Below are 20123 nucleotides of genomic sequence, written 5' to 3' on the forward strand. Positions count from 1 at the left end.
TGGTGGAAGAAAGAATAGGTTAATGGAATGAAACAGAGTGCTGAATTAGAAGGAAAGTTGTTAATGCATTATGTACCATTTCTGGGATAACAAAAATAAGTCACTTGCTCATTGAAGAAAGATTTGCAGTACTCACCTGTGGGATGGTTTGTTCTTTTGCTTAAGTAATGCCTAGGATTTGCTTTAAGCAATGTATATTAACTATTTTCCTAGTGACAGATATATTTTCTAAAAGTGTGCTATAGAAATATATTAAAATCTAATTAAGACCTAAGAAGTTGTGCATCTCTGCATCTTGGACAAAACCAGTGTTTAGAAATTAGGCTTTGCTGTAAATTCGTCCTGTATAGGCTTCCCACACTTTTGATAAAGAAAGAACATCAATTGCTCAGTCCACTAGCCATGGAGTCTGCCCTTCCTGATCTTTTCCCCTGAAATTGTTCTTCATATCAACACAGAATTTTACCAACTATTGTTAAGCTTATCTGAAACAGATCTCGCTGAAAAACAGCAAATCTGCCAATTATTTCATGACAATTGTCCCTGTAGTGATGGTTAAGAGTTGTTTTGATGAGATGAGAGATGTGAACAAGAAGTTAGGAAAGTGCTTGTAGATCACTCTGCATCTTTAGCACTGTTTTGCTTCAATTTCTTGTCAGATTCAATTCATGGATGTGCATACACACACACACAACTGTGGTGGGTCTCATTACAGGTGGGGATGAGACAGCATACAGGGCGGAGGTACAAAAACTATCCATATGGTGTAGTAACAACAACTTGCACCTGAACATCAGCAAGATGAAAAAGATGGTGCTAGACTTCCGGAGAAAAAAGGAGGAACCTGCCCCACTTTACATCGGGGAGGACTGTGTGGAGAGAGTTTCCTCCTTTAAATTTCTGGGAGTCTACCTCTGTGAAGATCTGACCTGGAAAGTTAATACAACCCAGGTGGCTAGAAAGGCCCAACAGAGGCTTCACTTTCTCAGGGTCTTGCAGAAGAACAGGGTAGAACAATGGCTAATGACCCTCTTTTACTGGTCTACTATAGAAAGTGTCCTCTTGTACTGTATTGTGGTTTGGTATGCTTGTCTGACAGCCGCGGATAGGAAAGTATTACAGAGGGTGGTGAGTACAGCACAAGACATTGTGGGCTGTCCCCTGACACCACTGGATGACATCGCCAGGGCTCGTTGCCTTGGAAGAGTGAGGAAAATTCTCAGGGATGACTCACACCCTGGACGGTATTTCTTTACTCTCCTACCATCGGGTAGGAGATATAGGAGTATAGCCAGCCGCACCAACAGGCTGAAAAACAACTTTTATCCATGGGCTGTTAGGCTTTTGAATGAGAAATAACTTTTGTGAATTTTATGCAGAATTGACTTGGGAGGCCGGTGTGTGGTGTAGTTGGTTCACATGGTGTAGTAAGATGGAGGGTTTGTTGTCACTGTGTGTTGGGGGGTGGGAGCACAAAGGGAGGCTCAGCTAATCTCAATGTACACATAGTTGTACTTTGACAATAAAGGTTCATTTCACACACACACACACACACACACACACACACACACACACAAAATTTCAGTTGAGATTGGGGACATGGGCAATTCTTTAAAACTGATGGGATTCTTCTTCCATTGTGTTCTAAAAAAGGCCTAACTCTGGGGGGTTTAGGAGTGGAGGAAAAGGTAAGGGCTGAATCTGATTTTTCAGTGACATGCTGAGAACAACACTCCAGAAGTTGGATCAAGGATAAAAATACAATAAAATTGATTCCATTGAATTCAAAAGTGGATTTGGTTAACGCTTTTTTACATGTATTAAATGAAAAAAAATGTTCCCAAGCATTTTATAATTTTCTCCCTTCTTTCATAGTATTAATTACAGCTTGCTGACAACTTTTGAAGGCTCACATCCACTGTAGTCAAAGCATTCAAGGGCCCTGTATGGCTGTAAGGTCTCAAGCTGTGCATCTTTGCTGTATATGAAAAATACTATATGCCATGTTAGATTGTTTATAACATTTTAACTGTAACTTTTTAAGATACAAGTATACTTTTTTCAAAATTTTGTTTCTGATAATCTTATTAAAACAAAACAAATTTAAACTGAGGATAAATCCCTGTTCCTTCCCATCCCTTCCTCTCCCTGAAGAAATTATGAATCAGTTTTTCTTATTGCTTTCAATTTGAGAGGGGGAACCAAGTCCATTACTGTGAGGTCTGAGCTTTGTATGAATTGTTGAATTTCATTTAATCATCATGATGAATATTGTTTTCATGGAGTGCTGCTCTTCTATTTTAGTGCTTTCATCATTTGGAAATTTTGCCAAGTCTCAACCATGAGATTAAACTGGAGTTTTTATAAAAAACTAATTTGTGTCTTAGTGTTGTTTTGGCAATGTACATATTTACTGTGCTCTAGTTGAGAACAAAAGATGTTTACTTTTGACATTTCTGTTATAGGTAAAGGTAAAAGGTAAAGGTTCCCCCGCACATGCGTGCTAGCCGTTTCCAACTCTAGGGGCCGGTGCTCGTCTCCGTTTCAAAGCCGAAGAGCCAGCGCTTGTCCGAGGACATCTCCGTGGTCATGTGGCCGGCATGACTAGACGCTAAAGGCGCACGGAACGCTGTTACCTTCCCACCGTAGAGGTCCCTATTTTTCTACTTGCATTTTTACGTGCTTTCGAACTGCTAGGTTGGCAGAAGCTGGGACGAGTAACAGGCGCTTACTCTGCTATGTGGCACTCGGGATTCGACCCGCCAAACTGCTGACCTTCTGATCAACAAGCTCAGCGTCCTAGCCCACTGTCTTCCTTATTTGATTAGCTAAACCAGAGGTGGAAAACCTGTGAACTTTCCAGATGCTTCTGAAATTTAATTTCCAAAAGACTCAATTAATATCAATCTCTGAGAAATATTGGTGAGGAATCTTTCAGCAATATGAAAGGCTATAATTTCTCCATTTTGAACATCCCCAAGCATTAAGGATGCTCATCAGCATCACAGGTGTTATTTTGCAAGATCATTGCCAACCGATCCTTTAATGAAATTGAGAGAATGTACATTGTTATAAAAATTCTATTTTTTAAAGTTAAAGAAAGCAGCATTCTTTTGAACTAAGCTGGAATGCGGGGATGTCATGTTATAGCAAGTAGTACTACCTGAAATGGAATCTGTTTCTATTTAATCTGGAGAGGGTGGCGAAACTGCATGTAGAGCAGAAAATATTTGATTTTGTTTTTCATACAGTCACACAACAAAATATATTATTGTGTCATCATTAAACTGTCTTTTCAGAGGGAGAGCTTGTCCTCTGATTTGGCTTTGCCTCAGGGCTGCAAAATGAAGTCCAGTTACTAACATGACACTGTTATGTAATCAGATGGCCTTTTTGATCCATTATCCCTTTTAGAAGAACAAAATTATTTCATTCTCATCTGAAAAATACTCTCTGGAGTAGATCTATATTCTAGGAAGTTGACTGAACTACTCCATTTAGATGGCTCATCTACCTGTGGGAAGCACTCAGAATATTAGAGATCACCCTGCATCCTTTGTAACTAGTGCAAAAGTTATACACAGACTTACAATTCTTGCTGAACTTCAGTCTTTTTCATACCTAGTAGAAGAAAATCCAATCTTCTGTGTTTCCAAAGCAACTTGCATAAATCTAACATTATATTTGGTAGCAGCTGGATCTCATATTCTCTTACAAAGCATCTATCTTGACTACTGTCACCACAAACTCATAACTGGAAGGAATTTAATTCTTTTTCTTTCTCTCCTCCAGCTGCTTTCTTTTCATTTTTCAAAGTCTAAATGCATTAATTGGGATCTGTTTATGTCTTTAGACATATAAAAAGGAATGTATTTTGACTGATACACTGCAGTACTTAGGATGCTTAGTCTAGTATTGTACTTTTAGTAATATACTTAGCATGGCTATCTAATTAGGGAATAATGGTTTTGCTGGAATCAGATCTGGGCAATCTGCTTGTTCCCTGAATTTGATGGGATTCATGGCTTTTTCCTTATTCATGGATACCCAAAAAAGGACCCGATCTGGGAAATTGGTACTTTCACTATTATACTGAAGAAAGAATAATAGTATCAGCTACACGTTTTCTCCTTCTTTGAGAGGATGGCCAATGTTATCATTTAATATTTTAAGGGGAGGTGAAAAATTGCACTGAAAAGTCAGCAGGGCAGAGTTGCAAGGAGTGGATTTGGGTGTTTTTCTGCTAGGTCTTTTGGAGGAAATTGGGAATGGGTATTTATTTATATAATATTGTAACTGTGAGAGCAAATTTATCATTTTCATGTGTTTTCTGTGGCAGTTGTTTAGTAATACAGGTAGTCCTCGATTTATAACAAAAAGTGAGCCCAAAATTTCTGTTGCTAAGATAGACAGTTTTTAAGTGAGATTCGCCCCATTTTATGACCTTTCTTGCCACAGTTGTTAAGTGAACCACTACAGTTAAGTCAGTAACATAGTTGTTAAGTGAATCTGGCTTCCCCATTGACTTTGCCTGTCAGAAGTTCACAAGACATGATCACATGAACTGTCATAAATACATGCCAGCTGTCAAGCATTCAAATTTTGATCACATGATGCTGCAGATGCTGCAACGCTCAATAAAAAAAATCCATTAGTCACTTTTTTTCAGTGACATTGTAACTTTGAACTGTCACTAAATGAATGGTTGTATGTCGAGGACTATCTGTAGAGCAAAAAGGTCCATACCTCTTTAATACAAATATTATATATAAAATGACAAAACGTCTCCTTTAATACATTGGAAACATAGTAGGACATGTACAAAACAAGTGCTCAAGACTATATTCTTGTCCTCCCTAAAATAGCGAATGTTTTGTTGTTATTCAGAACAAAATTTAGGTTATATTACTTAAAAAGAGGAAAAGCTGGTTTATTAGAGGTTAGTCCTCGATTAACAACCATTGCTTAGCCATTATTCAAAGATATGATGGATTTCCCCAGAGCTACTTGCAATCTGGTTTCAAAGAGTTTGCATTTTAGGGACTTGGCAACCTGCCTGCATTAATGGCCATTTGCAGTGCCCCATAGCCATGTGATTACGATTTACAAATTTTTTTTTTGCCAGAAATCAGAGTTTATTTCTGGTTTCTGGAAAAAAAACCATCATTTGGCTAAAATGAGCTCACTTAATGACTGTCATCTTCACTTAATGACTGTGACATTTGCATAATAGCTACCACAGAAAAGGTCATAAAATCAGGCACAGTCACACGACCCATTTAACAATCACCATGAATTAGAACTGTAATTCTGGGCTCCCCTGGGATGTAAGTCAAGGGCTACCTGTATATTTTCTTGCAGTTAAGTAAAAGCTTTAGAACATTTTAAGTTGCCATTTGACCTGATTAAGAAGAAATAAAATTGGAAGTTCGCGTATAGAACTTGAATAGAAAAAGAGGAATGTAGATGGAAAACAACCTCTTTTTTTTTTTGCAAAGAGTTGATTCAAAACAGAACCAAACTTTTGGTCCCTAATCCATAGCCATACACATAGTGTTGTTTTTGTTGATTGAATGTCAGTGATGCTGGTGGAGGAAGGAAATGCATCACATCCTTTTAGCTTTAATAAAAGTGCAATCCAGAAATATTTAATTTTAGCAATAGGAAGATATGCTAGCACTTCAAGGCAAATACAGCAGCTGCTTAATAATAAGCCGAGGGATAAAAGACAGAACCGGGGATAAAATAACACAGCCGAAGTTTTCTGAAAAAGGAGCATTTTCTGAAAGGCAAAAGCTGAAGCAAAGAAACAAAAAACAGATGTTGAACTCACTTTCCACTGCTGAAAGAACTTGAAAAAAAGCTTGTTTTAAAAATGGGGAAAGTTAATCTCTGTCTCAGCAAATACAACATTCATTATTCTATATTTCATTACAGTTACCTTAGGCAACTAAAGTTCAGCAAATTTTGCCCAAAGAAAAATGATCAAAAGGAATCTTATGTCTCTGAATGTGTCCTGGAGTACCTCACAGCCTTAAACCACTTGTAAAAAAAGAGCCTTGTTTAACTATTACAGAAAGAATATTCTTTCAGTAAGAACTATGCAACTCCAACATGACTGGAAAAATTTAGGTCATATTTAGAGGAGGCTGGAGTGTTGCTGGAAGTACTTGAAGAGAGGCACTTGGAAAATATTCATGAACAACATTAGAGGAATCATATTCAGGCTTGTAGCCTTCTATCAATATACTTGCCATAAGGCAGGGATTTGCAATCTTTAGGGACTTAAAGTATATTTAGAATTTGGAGAATGTTCTCACAAAATGACTGTGATACTCCTAGAAATAATGTGAAGCCAGAGACAAGATTTTTGTTTTGTTTTTGTTTTTGCTTTCAATACAGAAGCTATTATTTTTATTTAAAAACATTAAACATCAGGAGAGATGGGCAATTTGCCATGTACCATGGGAAGGAAAAACAGAAGTGCATTCTCCAATCCAGTAACTTCCATTTGTGCTGGGAAGGCAACTTCTAGAATTCTCAACCACCATGGTTATTCCAGGTTGGAGTTAGCTAACATCATGAAAAAGATACAGTGTATATGGTATAACAAATCTTTGCATGTAGAACAGTCACAAATTCAATTTCTGGCTTCTTCAGTTATAGATATGAGCTAACTAGTTAGCAGAAATCTCTTTATGAGATCCTGCAGAGAGGCCAGAATACTGTAATAACAAGTACCACTAGCTGCTGCTTGTTTTTAGCAGCTTTCTACAAACACGTAAATGTAAGATGATACCAAGAAAATTGGGAACAACCTTGAAGGACAAGATGAAGAACCATTACTAAGGTAAAGGTCAGATAAGAGAGAGCTGAGCCCATTCCAGGAAACTGATTTGAGTAATCATCTGAGATAGGACCTTCTCTAGTTCACACAAAAATAAGGATGGGAGGGGGAAGCACATTCAGACTTACAAAATTCTGTTCTATGCCTGTTACAATCTAAGTAGTGCTGACCTATGTAGCACTGGTTTCTTAGTCCGGTTTACGTTGTAAAACAAAGAAACAACACTGGTTTTACAGGAAGATAAATATGTGCAGAATTGGAAATAATTGAGTAATCTTAGCAACATTTTTTTTGTGAAAAACACGGTGACAAATTCAAACCATAGTCCTGCTCACCATGTGATAGAATATTCAGAATTTGTACGAAAAATGTATGAGAATATCTATGGCCAAGATACAATCATTGGACAAAAGCATTTCACCCCCCAATATGGTCTAGGAGCTATTGTAGAACTCCATGAATAGGGATGCAGCAGTGTGTGTCAGCAGTTTCACCTCCAATGACAATTTTTTGCTCATTTTTCTTTTACTATTTTTGCCACTCTTTTTAATGCACTCTGTATTACAGCTGAGTACCAAAGTTAGTGGAAATGAGGCAATGACATAAGAATGAATGAAGAAATCCTGAAAATATTTTTAGGCAGAATTCCTTTATAAATACCATATATATGCACGGATAAGTCTACTCCAGAATTTTAAACAAAATATTATGAAAAATGTTTCATCCGTGGATAAAACAACCCTATATTTTAATGTTTTAATTTTTACAATTAGCTTATTCATAGATGGGGCATTTTTCATGGTATTTTCTTTAAAATTCAGAGGTCAGTTTACCCATGGATGGACTCATTTTTGAGCATACAGTATGCCACAAGATGGGAAGCATATAAATTTAATAAATAAACAAATACAGAGATTTTTTTTAAAAGCATTACTGTATATACTTTTGGCAAGGCTAAACAAAACCAAATTTTGGTATGTATTTTGGAACTTAAATTTTTTAACTTATCTGTGAACATATACAATACTGATTCTCACCACTTTCTTTGGAAAATCAGTGACTCTTTTAAAGGAGCTGTTTCATAGACTTCAATTGATGCAGCAATACAAATTAAAGCAACCCTTATTAAATGATTGTTCAGTCACTACTTCAACATATCCAATAAAGGATAAACTACAATATTAACTTGTTACTGGTGTCACTCTCAGATCAAACCAAATCAAATCAAATTCTCCTTAGGGTTTTGAAAAATAACATCTCTTCCAATTATTATCCCCGCTCCTATTCTACGTTTTAAAGGATAAATACAATGATGGCTTCCAGTCTCTCCTCAAAGGAACTTGTTTTTCCCATCTCTTTCTCTTTTTTCATTGCTCTTTCTCAAACTGCCCCAGGCTGAATACTTCTTAAAGAGTGGGAGTATTGATAGTATGTTGTGAATCCAAGAGAATTTGTTTCTCATCAGACTAAATTGGTAAGTAGTAACTCTCTGGAGCATTAGTAGCAATACCTAGGTGTATGGAATAATACTTACCTACTTACCCAGCAGCTACAGTGCCTGTTTAACCACTATAGAAATGTTGAATAGCCTTAAAAAAAACAGCTCATGCAAAAGTAGGTAATGTTGAGAAGAACATTTCACACAGGAAGTTATTCACTTTGGGTGTTTTATTGAAAATTAACACATCTTCTTTGACCCTTCTAGCTGTTCTCTAGAGTAAGCCTCTGAATAATCAGTGTTATGGAAAATCCAGAAAAAAATCAACAAACTCTTTAATATATTATAGAAGTTTCCCTTTTAGCATATATCATTCAATGCAATTTGAGAGCAGTATACAGTATGATGTTGCCCTCTAAACCTTACCCCACTTCATCACATTTGCACTGGGGAAGAAAGTACATGTGGGAAATAGTTTTTGTGCATTCTATTCCTCAGCAAAATCTTCATTTGGGTCATTGGAAAACAAAATGAAAGCCTTAAAGCTATGATATTCTATTCACAAATTCAAATATTTCATTAAAAAGTGGTTTAATGTTGATACATTGAAATCAAAATTATCCTTAAGTATCCAGGTTCTGAAGTTAAAGAATCCCTTATGAAACTTGTTTCTTTATTGTTTTTTAAATAAAATACACAGATTTGACTCAATAACTAAAGTTTCCCACTAACTTAAAAAAAATCATTTATTCCAGTTCTTCAGCTTAGGAAAACATGAGAGCAATCACTATAATGTACAATCAATATACTTGGGTTACATGTGAGACAAAATTCTATTCTTTTAACCATCTTTATTTTATTCAAAAACAATTTATTACTAAAGGTTTGAACAGGAGTAAAATATACAGAAAAGGTATTTCTTTTTGGAGCTTACATTTCATGGAAAATAATTTGCATCTTAAAATTCTCTGTACAAGGCATAGGTAAAGGTAAAGGTAAAGGTTCCCCTGCACATGCGTGCTAGTTGTTTCCAACTCTAGGGGCCGGTGCTCATCTCCGTTTCAAAGCCGAAGAGCCAGCGCTTGTCCAAGGATGTCTCCGTGGTCATGTGGCCGGCATGACTAGACACCAAAGGTGCACGGAGCACTGTTACCTTCCCACCATGGTGGTCCCTATTTTTCTACTTGCATTTTTACGTGCTTTCGAACTGCTAGGTTGGCAGAAGCTGAGACGAGTAACAGGTGCTCACTCTGTTACGCGGCACTTGGGATTCGACCTGCCAAACTGCCGACCTTCTGATCGACAAGCATACACTACCACAAAAAAGCTTACAGTATGATATGTTAACAAAAGATTGATCGTGTAATTTGTTGGCCATCTATATATTAGTCATTCATATTAAAAAAAATAAACATGATTTTATGGTGAATTCTAACAAAATATATTTAATTCAAGATCCAAGGAAAATGTTAGGATATCTCTTGCATTCAATGTGTTTTCAAGTATAGTTGTTCCGCTGTGTTTGGTTCTTTTAAGAAGTCATCCTCTCTTGCAAATAACTTAGGAATCATAACAAACATTGGTAAACTGAGGATTGTATGTGTAATCAATCAGGACCAGTAAGCAGAGGTAGCCAAAAAATACTGCAAAAAACCTAGATAATCATTCCAAACAACTAGTTCAACTCTTTCTTATTTTCCTAAAATAGCCATTTCCAATAAAAGAAAATAAATGTAGCTCAGGATTGAACTGTGAGGTCCTTGGTGTTCTCTCTGCAGGTTGTTTGCTTGCAGATGTTTGATTAGCCAAATAGGTAACACCATCAGTGTAACTGTGGGGCTTGGTCCCTGTTTATATATAGTAGCTTGCCCTGCCAGTGTTGGTAGGGCTGTGGTTTTCTCCTTGATTGAAGAAGCAGATGGTTTTCTGCTTCATAGTTTGTCTGGTATTAATCCTTGTTTATTGAGTTTGAGATGCTGGAGACAATGTGTTCTGGTCTTTTTGTTTCCTTCTTAGCTTTTTAATTGTCTCTTTTGAATGTTATATAAAAGTTATAAAGTAACTACCAAAGAGAAAACCACAGCTCCACTAATACAGGCAGGGCAAACTGCTGTATATAAACAGTGAGCAAACTCAACACTTAATGGCATAGATGATGTTACCTAATTGGGTAATGAAATGTCAGCAAGCATACAAACAAGAGAGCACCAGGGACTCTACCTCTATTTTCTCATATATTGCTATGTCTTAGTATGGCCTGATTGTTACAGAAGAGATCAGACCATTAGTCCAGTTTCCTATCTGGTGATTACTATAGCTACGTCTGAAATTAAGGCAATGGGGGAAGAAAATAAAAGATTAAAGGGACATCTTGAGAAGTTCCACAGGGAGAAATTATATAGATATAAACTATCTATAAGTACAAGTTTAGTGTACTGGTTAAAGCATCAGGCTAGCAACATGGAGACCATGAGTTGTAATCCCACTTTGTGCAAAACCAGTTGATGACTTTGGGCCAGTCACTTTATCTCAACCCCAGAAAAGAGGCAAAGAAAACAACCTCTGACAAACCTTGCCAAGAAAACTGCAGGGATTTGTCCAGGTAGTGTCTGAGAAATGGTCATAATTGAATAGAAGAAGGGGAAAAAATACTATATAGATTTATGGAAAAAAGCAGGAAGAACAGATTGCGAGGCCATTACATCTTTAATATTCAATTCTGCTCCAGTAGAACATCGTACAAAGAAGGACCCAAGTCTGGAAAAAAAAGGAAATAATTCAAGGAGAATTATTGCCACATCTTTTTTTATGTAGCACATTTGAATAGGAGAACAGCTTGAATTTGCACAAGCACCATAATTAGGTGTGGGACAACTAACTCTGTGAATTAAGCATGTATTGTGTTCAACTCAGAACACCATACAGAAATACATATCATACAAAAATACAAGTGTATAAAATTTAATAAGCTGACAGCAAAACTATGAAAACTTCTGCAAGTAAAATAGTTCTCAGGTCTTCCTCTTTTTATGGAAAACTGTATAGACAATGAAACAGTGATATAGGTTATGGCAAGCATCTCATAAAGGCTTCCATTAAAGTCACTGCCAAAAAGTATGCACAGAAACAAATATTCAGACTGCCCAGGAATTTAGGACAACTTTGTTTCTATGCATGTTTGTGCCTGACTGTGACAATGTCTAGGCCAGAGGTGAGAAACGTTTCCTGTTGACAGCCACATTCCTTTCCAGATACTACATGCCAACATTAGGTGTGCCTGAATCTAGCAGTGGAGAAAGCCAAGCCAAGCTCAAGTGACCAGGGATATGCTTTTTCTTTTTCCTCCCTGACCAGGAGGCTGCTAGAGCAAGGTCTTTTTCAAAGTTGGTAAGAAAAGCAATTAGTTTTACTTGCATACACAGAGCAAAGATCTGTGGACTTTAACTCCCAGATTTCCCCAGCCAGCATGCATTTCTGTCAGTAGAAATTCTGGGGAATTCTGAGAGTTGTCAAATTTGGAAAAAAAAACATTGATTGATTGGTTGAAATATACAAATCAATATTTTAATCAGGGCAGGGAAAAACATATCTGTTTAAATATAAAAGGAAAGGTTGTTTTAGGATTTCAGAATTCTCCACATTGCCCTGATTATTGTTAAATTCACCTCAGTGAAAACAGTGAGAAAAACATCACATTGATGTCATGTCAAACAAAAAGTAAGAAAAAAAAGAGCAAGGGACCTCTCAGAGTCTTTTAAAGGTCCTGGGCTAGACAGAGAACACACTTCATTAAAAATCTGAACTGATTGTTTATGGTAGCCCAAGATGGGCCATCATAACTAATCCCACATATTCAAGCATTTTTAAAAGGGAGAGACTGGGAAAGAGGATTCTGGATTTACTTTTGAGTAACACTGCTGTCCAATTTCTTCTAGAATAAGGTTTGGGAAAATAAGAAAAGCTTCCCTTCCCTTCCCTTCCTCAATTATTCTGCTATAGTGCAGTGGTACCTTAGTAGTCAATCACTTTGAAACTCATCAAACTTGGTACTCAATGGATTTTGACACAAAACCTTTTCCCAGTACTCATTGTTTTTTTGTGTGGTTTTTTTTTTTTTTGTATTCAATGCATAAGCTAGAACTGTTGGTGTTTGGCTGTCATTATACTTTGTATAAATTTGTTTGATACTCATTCTTTTTGGACTCATTCTGCCTCTTGGAACCAATTAACAATGAGTACTGAGGTACCACTGTATTTATTCAGATGAGAGTGAGAGAGACTGTCCAGCTTGCCTCAACCAACTGATGAACTTTAGAATTCATATTCCTGTTCAGCCTGGCTATCCCTAATCCAACTCCAACATTATTTAAACATCCTAAATATTCTACTATGCCTGTCATTCAGGTGACAAGGTTCTATCATGTTTGTCCACATGCCTCTCGCTTGCTGATAACCAGTCTTCCTGCATTTATTCACATTCTTTTTATTGCCTTCCTAGAGGTCATTTTTATATTTGAACTGCAGCTTGTTATACTGGTTAAGGGAGTCTGTAAACTCAGATAGTCATTGCAAGTGTCCAGCACAAACAAGTCATACAGTACTGTATATTACAAACAAGTTTTCCCTGTTATGAAAGGCTTATCTGACCTTAACTGGCTCACAACATTAAAACTGTGAGTTCAGTCGCAAAACACTGGAGACTTTTTTCCCCCTGAATTAAACTGTAATCTTTTGAGATGGCTTGTTAAAACCTAAGCAATATACTACCATTAGTCTCAGCAGTATAAGCAGGTGGGCCTTTGATAGAAGTCATTTACAAACATAATTTAATGGAACAAAAAATGATAAGGAAAAGACATTCACTAATAGGACCAAACCTTTCTGTACAGAAGAGATAACAAAATGAAAAAGTAAAAGAACAAAAAAGTAAAAGGTTAAGAGCATGGCTTAAAATTAACACTAAAATGCACATTAAAGACACTAAATCCTGAAGCCCAACAAATAAAGTTCTGTTGATACTTACAGTCCAGCACAGAATGGCAAATCCAAACCAGGCAACGCCCCAGGCATGTCTGTTCATGGGGCCAGCAATAGTTTCAAAGCAGCCCTAGGGTAAAATAAGAGGAAGAGGATCGGCTACAGGCAAATAGATCTGGTTGCTAAGCCTTCATTCAAAAGAAGGATTGATGTAAATTAATACAGGCAAGATTTAATGTGAATTTGTGCCTGCCTGATTCATATGGAACTAGAATGAACTTACATGTCAATACTGGTAGTTTCCAGAATTGTGCAATATGGCTTGCAACCCATAAATATGTGCACAAAAGTGTATGTGGAAGGTAAAAAAAAGTATTCCTGGAAATTGTTTGCAAACTATGTTCCCATTAACAAAAGTCCATACAAAAGATGTGCATTTTAGATTGAAAGTTGTATAAAAAATGTTAATGAATTCTTACACAGATATTTTTATGTCAAATTTGAAAACTAAACATAAATGAGCCAAAAAAAGCCACTAGTAGTAGTGCCAGTACCTTTCCTCCTGTTAACAGTTGACTGGTATCCTCAGACTGACACATTTTAAGATGGCTGCAACAGCCATCTCTGGTTTTTCCTAAGGATTGCCTTAAAGTAATGACATAGGCTAGCTAGCAGTAGTAGGCCATTCTGGAGTTTTGTATGCCTAACTCCCCATGAAGCAATTGCTCTTGCTGAAGGGTTGGGAAGGCAGAATGTTAAAGGTTGAATTATTTTGGTTGGCAGCTGCCCTGATTTGCTTCTTAACACAGCTGCTTCATTTTAACTTATGGTAGGGCTGGTCCTCTCTGACATAGTAGTTACTGGGAGGGGGGTGGTGTAAAAGAGGGAACACTAGGAGAAGAGGAGCATTTCAGCCTACTATAATAGGAGAAAATATTGGTAGCATTGAGCACCCCCTTAACATTTTAGAGAAGACAAATATCAATGAGTATTTTGATTGCTGCAGAATAAAAATAAGAAGAAATTCTTACTCCCTCGTGGTAATAGCCAGGCATTCCTAATTTGCAGCCATCCAAGCTAGTTGCTTTTCCTAGGAGATCCATAACACAGCACTGTCGTGGCCAGGGAAAATCTGCATCATTGTTCACCGTCCGAAAAACGGAGGTATATGTTTGCCAGTCGTTTGGACCATTCACACCACAGCATTTATTCTGGATTTAGGAAAGAAAAATGCATTTGTTGGAGTGCAATAAATAGGCCACTACACTTGTCATTTTAAAAAAGAAAGAAAGAAATTGTAGCCAATTTACTTTTTTTTTACTAAAGATATGAAAAAGATTTATATCCAATGAACCAGCATCAATTTTACAATGTTTCACACTGTAAAAACACTGAAAATTGTTGGTATGTTGACAGAATTGGATGGAGTACAAAACGTACATCAAGGAATTCTGATTTCCTCAGATAGATAATTTACCGGACATTACAATGAAGTTTGGAATCATATCACTGGGGAAAAAGTAGTTTATATTTTTCAAAAACTTCCCAAGTTTTGACCTAGCTCTGCATCATCCCATAACTTTAGTGAAATTCATATGAAAATGTTGCTTAAGGTCAAGACAATAAATTGATAGATTATGACAATTATTCAGAACAGTTCTCTTTTGACAGTAATCCCTGATCACGACTCTTTATTCGATATGCACTGTAACCATATTCTACCAAATATAGTTATAATTCCCCTTCACAGTTTCTTTATGAACCCAGAAGGTTGAGAATAGAGTGAGAAAGCATGTTTTTATCTATTGGCCAGGCTTACAGTATTTGAATGCCTGAAGATGGCATTTGTATCTCCAAAGCTCTAAGCAAAACAATAAATGAAGATTCAAGCTGTTCAGAAATTGTAAGTAGTGATGTACTACAAGCAATTTCTAATCCTATGTGTGTTCATTTTTAAATGACCTTTCCACTCAATTGGAGTAATGCGTGATAGGATTATAGCTACAATCTCTTTTTTAAAATTCCACTTCATTGCCAAGCTCAAGAAGCAAAAACCACATAGATTTGAGAATGATGTCTTAAATGCTACAAAACACAAAGCTGAAAACTGTAAGACCAACTTTGAAATGTGTTCTTCCCATGATCTTCCCATCTGGTTTGTGATGAGTCTGTTCACACATACTGAACTTCTCCCCTATCTGCTTCCCACACTACCTCAGGCTTTCATGCTAACAGTGTAAGAATCTTTTTCCCACTACTGAAAGAGGCACATTTTTTTCTGAACTTCACATTTAGCCTTAAAGTGATTTTCTGGGAGCCTTACTCCCAAACTAGAAAATAGCACCAATATTATTTTTTTATTTAATAGAAGTCAGATTTATACTTAATTAAAATTAAATTAAAACTGAATTAATTGAAATGAAATATAGTAGGCATGTTATTCTCTAATATATATATATATTACTACGTTTGGAGTTATGTGGTCCTGAGACCTCAGTTGTGCACCCCTGTCTTCACTACTACATTTTTTTTGTTTATATCTAGAAAGGATCTTGATGTCATTGAAAACAGTAATCTTTAACGAGTGAATGAAGAATAGCCACAGAGAGGTTAAATTCAATGGCTTTGTATGGCTGTTTAAGACACTTCCCATTGAAAAAAGTTGAGATGATAGTGCTCAGCCTCAAAGGTATGATAAAGAAGGGTTACAAACTATCTTAGCATTTGACAAAAATATCACCAAAAAATATTAAGGAAGCCAAAGTTTTTTTGCATTTCATTATTAGAACACAGGTATAATATATTTGTCACCCAGAGAAACACATCCATTTATATGAGAGCTCTATATATTTCTGGAATATTTAGAAAAATATTCTTAAATGAGAATCAAGTATTAGTCCCAAAGTAGTATAATAGTCTTACCTGCAACATGAGACGATTCCATGTTCGGGTAATACCTTCACTCTTCCATTTGTCATCATTGTTGAGTGGGTTTGGATTCTGGTATTTTTCCAACATTTGCTTCATGAAAAGTTCACTTGTAAGCTAAATGGTAATGAAAGAGAGGAATATGAGCTTTTTTCCTATTTGGAGAAGTCACATCCTTGATAACATCTAGCACATACATCTTAGATTTTTTTTAAAAACTACTTAAAATTAAATATTTTCTTCCAGTAGTACACGCTGACTAAATTTAAATAACATTAACTCAGGCTTAACCCACAAATTCCAGTTTTTGGTAGACTACTTCACCGAGTAACTTTAAGGAATTCATCTGTGATTAGGCTTTATTTTTTTTTAAAAAAAGAATTACAATATCATTAGCAAATGCGCTTGCTAATGAAGTGATTCTAATCAACAAACAAATACCCCTGCCAGTCCACAGACGTGGTAGAAAGATTTCCTTTCCCCTAGATTAAAATAATGAATTACAAACTTGTTCATACCCTATAAATGTGCTGCCCGACCTTCAACATGTTTGCAGAAATGAATCCTTCCCCTTTTAACCTCTACACTGAATTGCGAGCATCTGAGAGAATAGACACATCACTGGCAGAATACTCACGAAATCCCGATGCACTGTTGCTGTGATGCTTGAGGCCACTTCAAAGGCAAATACAATCATCATCAGGATGATGTACTGAACACAAACAAACAAAACACACGTGTCACAAAGAACATTCAATGTACTTCAATCTCAGCCTGAGTGCTATAACACTCCTCCCCTGAAATCTGTCCTGTTTCTTCTGTTTCTTTTTCTTTCATCCTTTAGTTTCCTAGAAATAAAAGCTTGGGAAAGAAGCAGGAATGGCTTCTCAAACAACTTTCCGCTAAATTATTTGTTCATATATTGTTCATAGACTTCTATTGAAAAAGCCACCACACAAAAGCATTCCGATTTAAAAAATGATGGAATCAAAGCAGGAATAAAACAACAAGAATACAATAATTTGGAATTGTTGTTGTTGTTAGTTGCGAAGTCGTGTCCGACCCATCGCGACCCCATGGACAACGCTCCTCCAGGCCTTCCTGTCCTCTACCATCTTCTGGAGTCCATTTAGGCTCATGCCTACTGCTTCAGTGACTCCATCCAGCCACCTCATTCTCTGTCGTCCCCTTCTTCTATTGCCCTCAATCTTTCCCAGCATTAGGCTCTTCTCCAGTGACTCCTTCCTTCTCATTAGGTGGCCAAAGTATTTGAGTTTTAGCTTCAGGATCTGGCCTTCTAAAGAGCAGTCAGGGTTGATCTCCTCTAGGACTGACCGGTTTGATCGCCTTGCAGTCCAAGGGACTCGCAGGAGTCTTCTCCAGCACCATAGTTCAAAGGCTTCAATTCTTTGGCGCTCAGCCTTTCTTATGGTCCAGCTTTCACTGCCATACATTGCAACTGGGAAGACCATAGCCTTGACTATACGCACTTTTGTTGACAGGGTGATGTCTCTGCTTTTTAGTGTGCTGTCTAGATTTGCCATGGCTTTTCTCCCAAGGAGCAAGCGTCTTTTAATTTCTTGGCTACAGTCCCCATCTGCAGTGATCTTGGAGCCCAGGAAAATAAAATCTGTCACTACCTCCATTTCTTCCCCATCTATTTGCCAGGAATTTGGAATAGCACCCTGCAATTCTTTTTTTAAAAAACAACAACAACACAGTTTAGGAACCAGCTACATTTTTCCTGGGAGCAAGTTCCATAAATGGGGCAATATTATTGAGAATGTTCTACTCCTGTTACCATGTTGTACACCAGCTAGTGGAACCAAGACAATGACTCACCAACCTACTTTAGTGCATGTGTTAGACGGTATTGAATTGACAGACCTTTAAAAACTTTTTGTTACTTTTGTCTGCAAAAGTTTATTGGCAGTGAACAGAATTATGTGTGTCCATTTAATTACTCTGCTTAACAATCCAGGAAGCTACCAGCCACAGCTCCTTGTTAGCATTAATTTGCTATACTGAGAATATACAGGTTCTCTTCAACTTACAACCCATCATTTAGTGACCATTCAAAGTTACAATAGCACTGAAAAATTAAGTTGCAACTGGCCCTCACACTTATGACTTTTGCAGCATCACCCCGATCACATGATTAAAATTCTGGTGCTTGACAGCCAGCATGTAATTATGTTGTTTGCCTTATCCTAGGGTGATGTGATTACCATTTGCAACTTTTTCAGCCAGTTTCCAAAATGCAGTGGGGAACCTGAGAGTAAGCTGGATTTGCTTAACAACCACAGGACTCACTTAACAACTATCTAACAACTATGGCAAAGAATGTCATAAAAGTGGGTAGAACTCCGTTAACAACTGCCTTGCTTAACAAGAAATTAGAATTTCTGGTCCCAATTCTGGTCACAAATTAAGGACTACCTGTATTCATGCAAATTCAGCATCAAGGAAGATCAGTCCAATTGGGTGCTTAACCATAGCATATCTTAATGAAACAGCAATCAATCTAATTAACAGAGTGGTGTCCAAAGTAAAACAGTAGTTGGAATAACAATATAACCACATGTTATTTTATTTCCCTTCTGTCAGTTTCAGACTGCTTTATAAATTCAATTCTCAGCGTGAACCAGATTCTTTTTTTTAATACAAGTTTTATTAATTTTTTAGTTTTACATCCAGTTATTTGTGAAGCAATACGGTGGTTGGGTAGTTAAAAGTAAACAATAGTATATAACTAAGTCATTTATAGATAGGTCAAGTTACATCAACAAGAATTCCCTCTCCAATTCCCTTAGTTATGATAGCATAGTCAAACTAATCAAATTAATACATTTCTAATTATAACACAATCAATTAGAGCAATTTTCAATATATTTCAGTGCATTCTTATGTTATAAAAATTTATTCTATTTAACATCTTAATAGTACACCAATTATTGGAAAAAATATCTTTTGTTGTATCCTTCCAAATTCTGTAATATAAGTCAATTCTAATAGCTAACTTTCCTTTCCTTTAAAGGTCTAAAAGTTAAGTATAAAATCAATATGTATCTTTTAAAGATTCCCCTTAGCCCATTAAGAAATTTTTTTAGCTCTATCATTACAACGAATATATTCTATTTATCATCTTAGCAGTTCATTAATTTTTAATATAATATCTTTTATTATATCATTGCAAATTCTGTAATATAATTCAAAGTTATGTTCTGATAGCTAATCTATTTCATTATATAGTAATTATCATATCTGAAATACATACATATTCTATTTGTCATCCTTACAATTCATCTATAGTTAACAAAGTATGTTTTATTATTGGTAGCTAATTTTCATTCCCTTAAAAATCTAGATCCTAAATATAGACTCAGTTTATATCTTTTAACAGTTCTCCTTGGCCTGTTGAGAGAAGAATTTAAGCTTTATTATTGCAAGTCTCAACACTTAAAGCATAAAAAGAAGAAATTTTTGTTTTTTAAATCTAATTCTAGCTTTCTTCTTGTGCCAGGCAGGCTTCCTTATCATTGCCTTTAGCTTCTCAAATGTGTCTCCCTTTCTTCCTACGCACATTGTTTGAATCCAGGGAGACCATCCAGTTATCAATTTTTCATAGAGAGTGACCCCTTTGTAGTCATTAAATTTTCGTATCAGTAAATCGAAATCTCCATGTTTGGCGTAGTGCAGTTGTCATTAATTCAATCTGGTCTTCTTCTTTCAAATCCATCTGGCTTAGGTAAGAGGTCATGTCTGATATTGTAGTTATTGGTTGGTTGGTTGGAGTCTTGGTGTATTGTATTTGAAGGCCTTTGGCATCCTCCATCTTAGTATTGCTTTCTTCAGCTTCTGTTGCTTGTTGGATTGTAGGTTTTATAGCTGAAATCGAAGTTTTGCATCAAGGCTCTCAGTAGATTGTACTTG

The 20123-nt window shown here is 36.4% G+C and overlaps 1 protein-coding gene across 2 annotated transcripts in view; it reads right to left on the bottom strand.

The window, feature by feature from the left end:
• The window catches only part of UPK1B (uroplakin 1B), a 73986-nt gene that overhangs the window by 29625 nt on the left and 24238 nt on the right, over positions 1–20123 (bottom strand). Inside the window, exons 4-8 of one of the 2 annotated variants that reach the window (XM_081327280.1) lie at positions 16828–16902; positions 16185–16307; positions 14294–14473; positions 13309–13392; positions 9027–11042 (exon numbers count right to left, since the gene is read on the bottom strand). In XM_081327280.1, coding sequence (XP_081183406.1) covers positions 10992–11042; positions 13309–13392; positions 14294–14473; positions 16185–16307; positions 16828–16902 — 513 coding nt within the window. In that variant the 3' untranslated portion in view covers positions 9027–10991. Of the gene's footprint in view, positions 1–9026; positions 11043–13308; positions 13393–14293; positions 14474–16184; positions 16308–16827; positions 16903–20123 lie in introns of those variants that run through there. The other variant, XM_081327281.1, reaches the window with a different exon arrangement.

The sequence above is a fragment of the Vipera berus genome (genome assembly GCF_964194415.1).
Source record: "Vipera berus genome assembly, chromosome: 4".
Lineage (NCBI taxonomy): Eukaryota > Metazoa > Chordata > Lepidosauria > Squamata > Viperidae > Vipera > Vipera berus.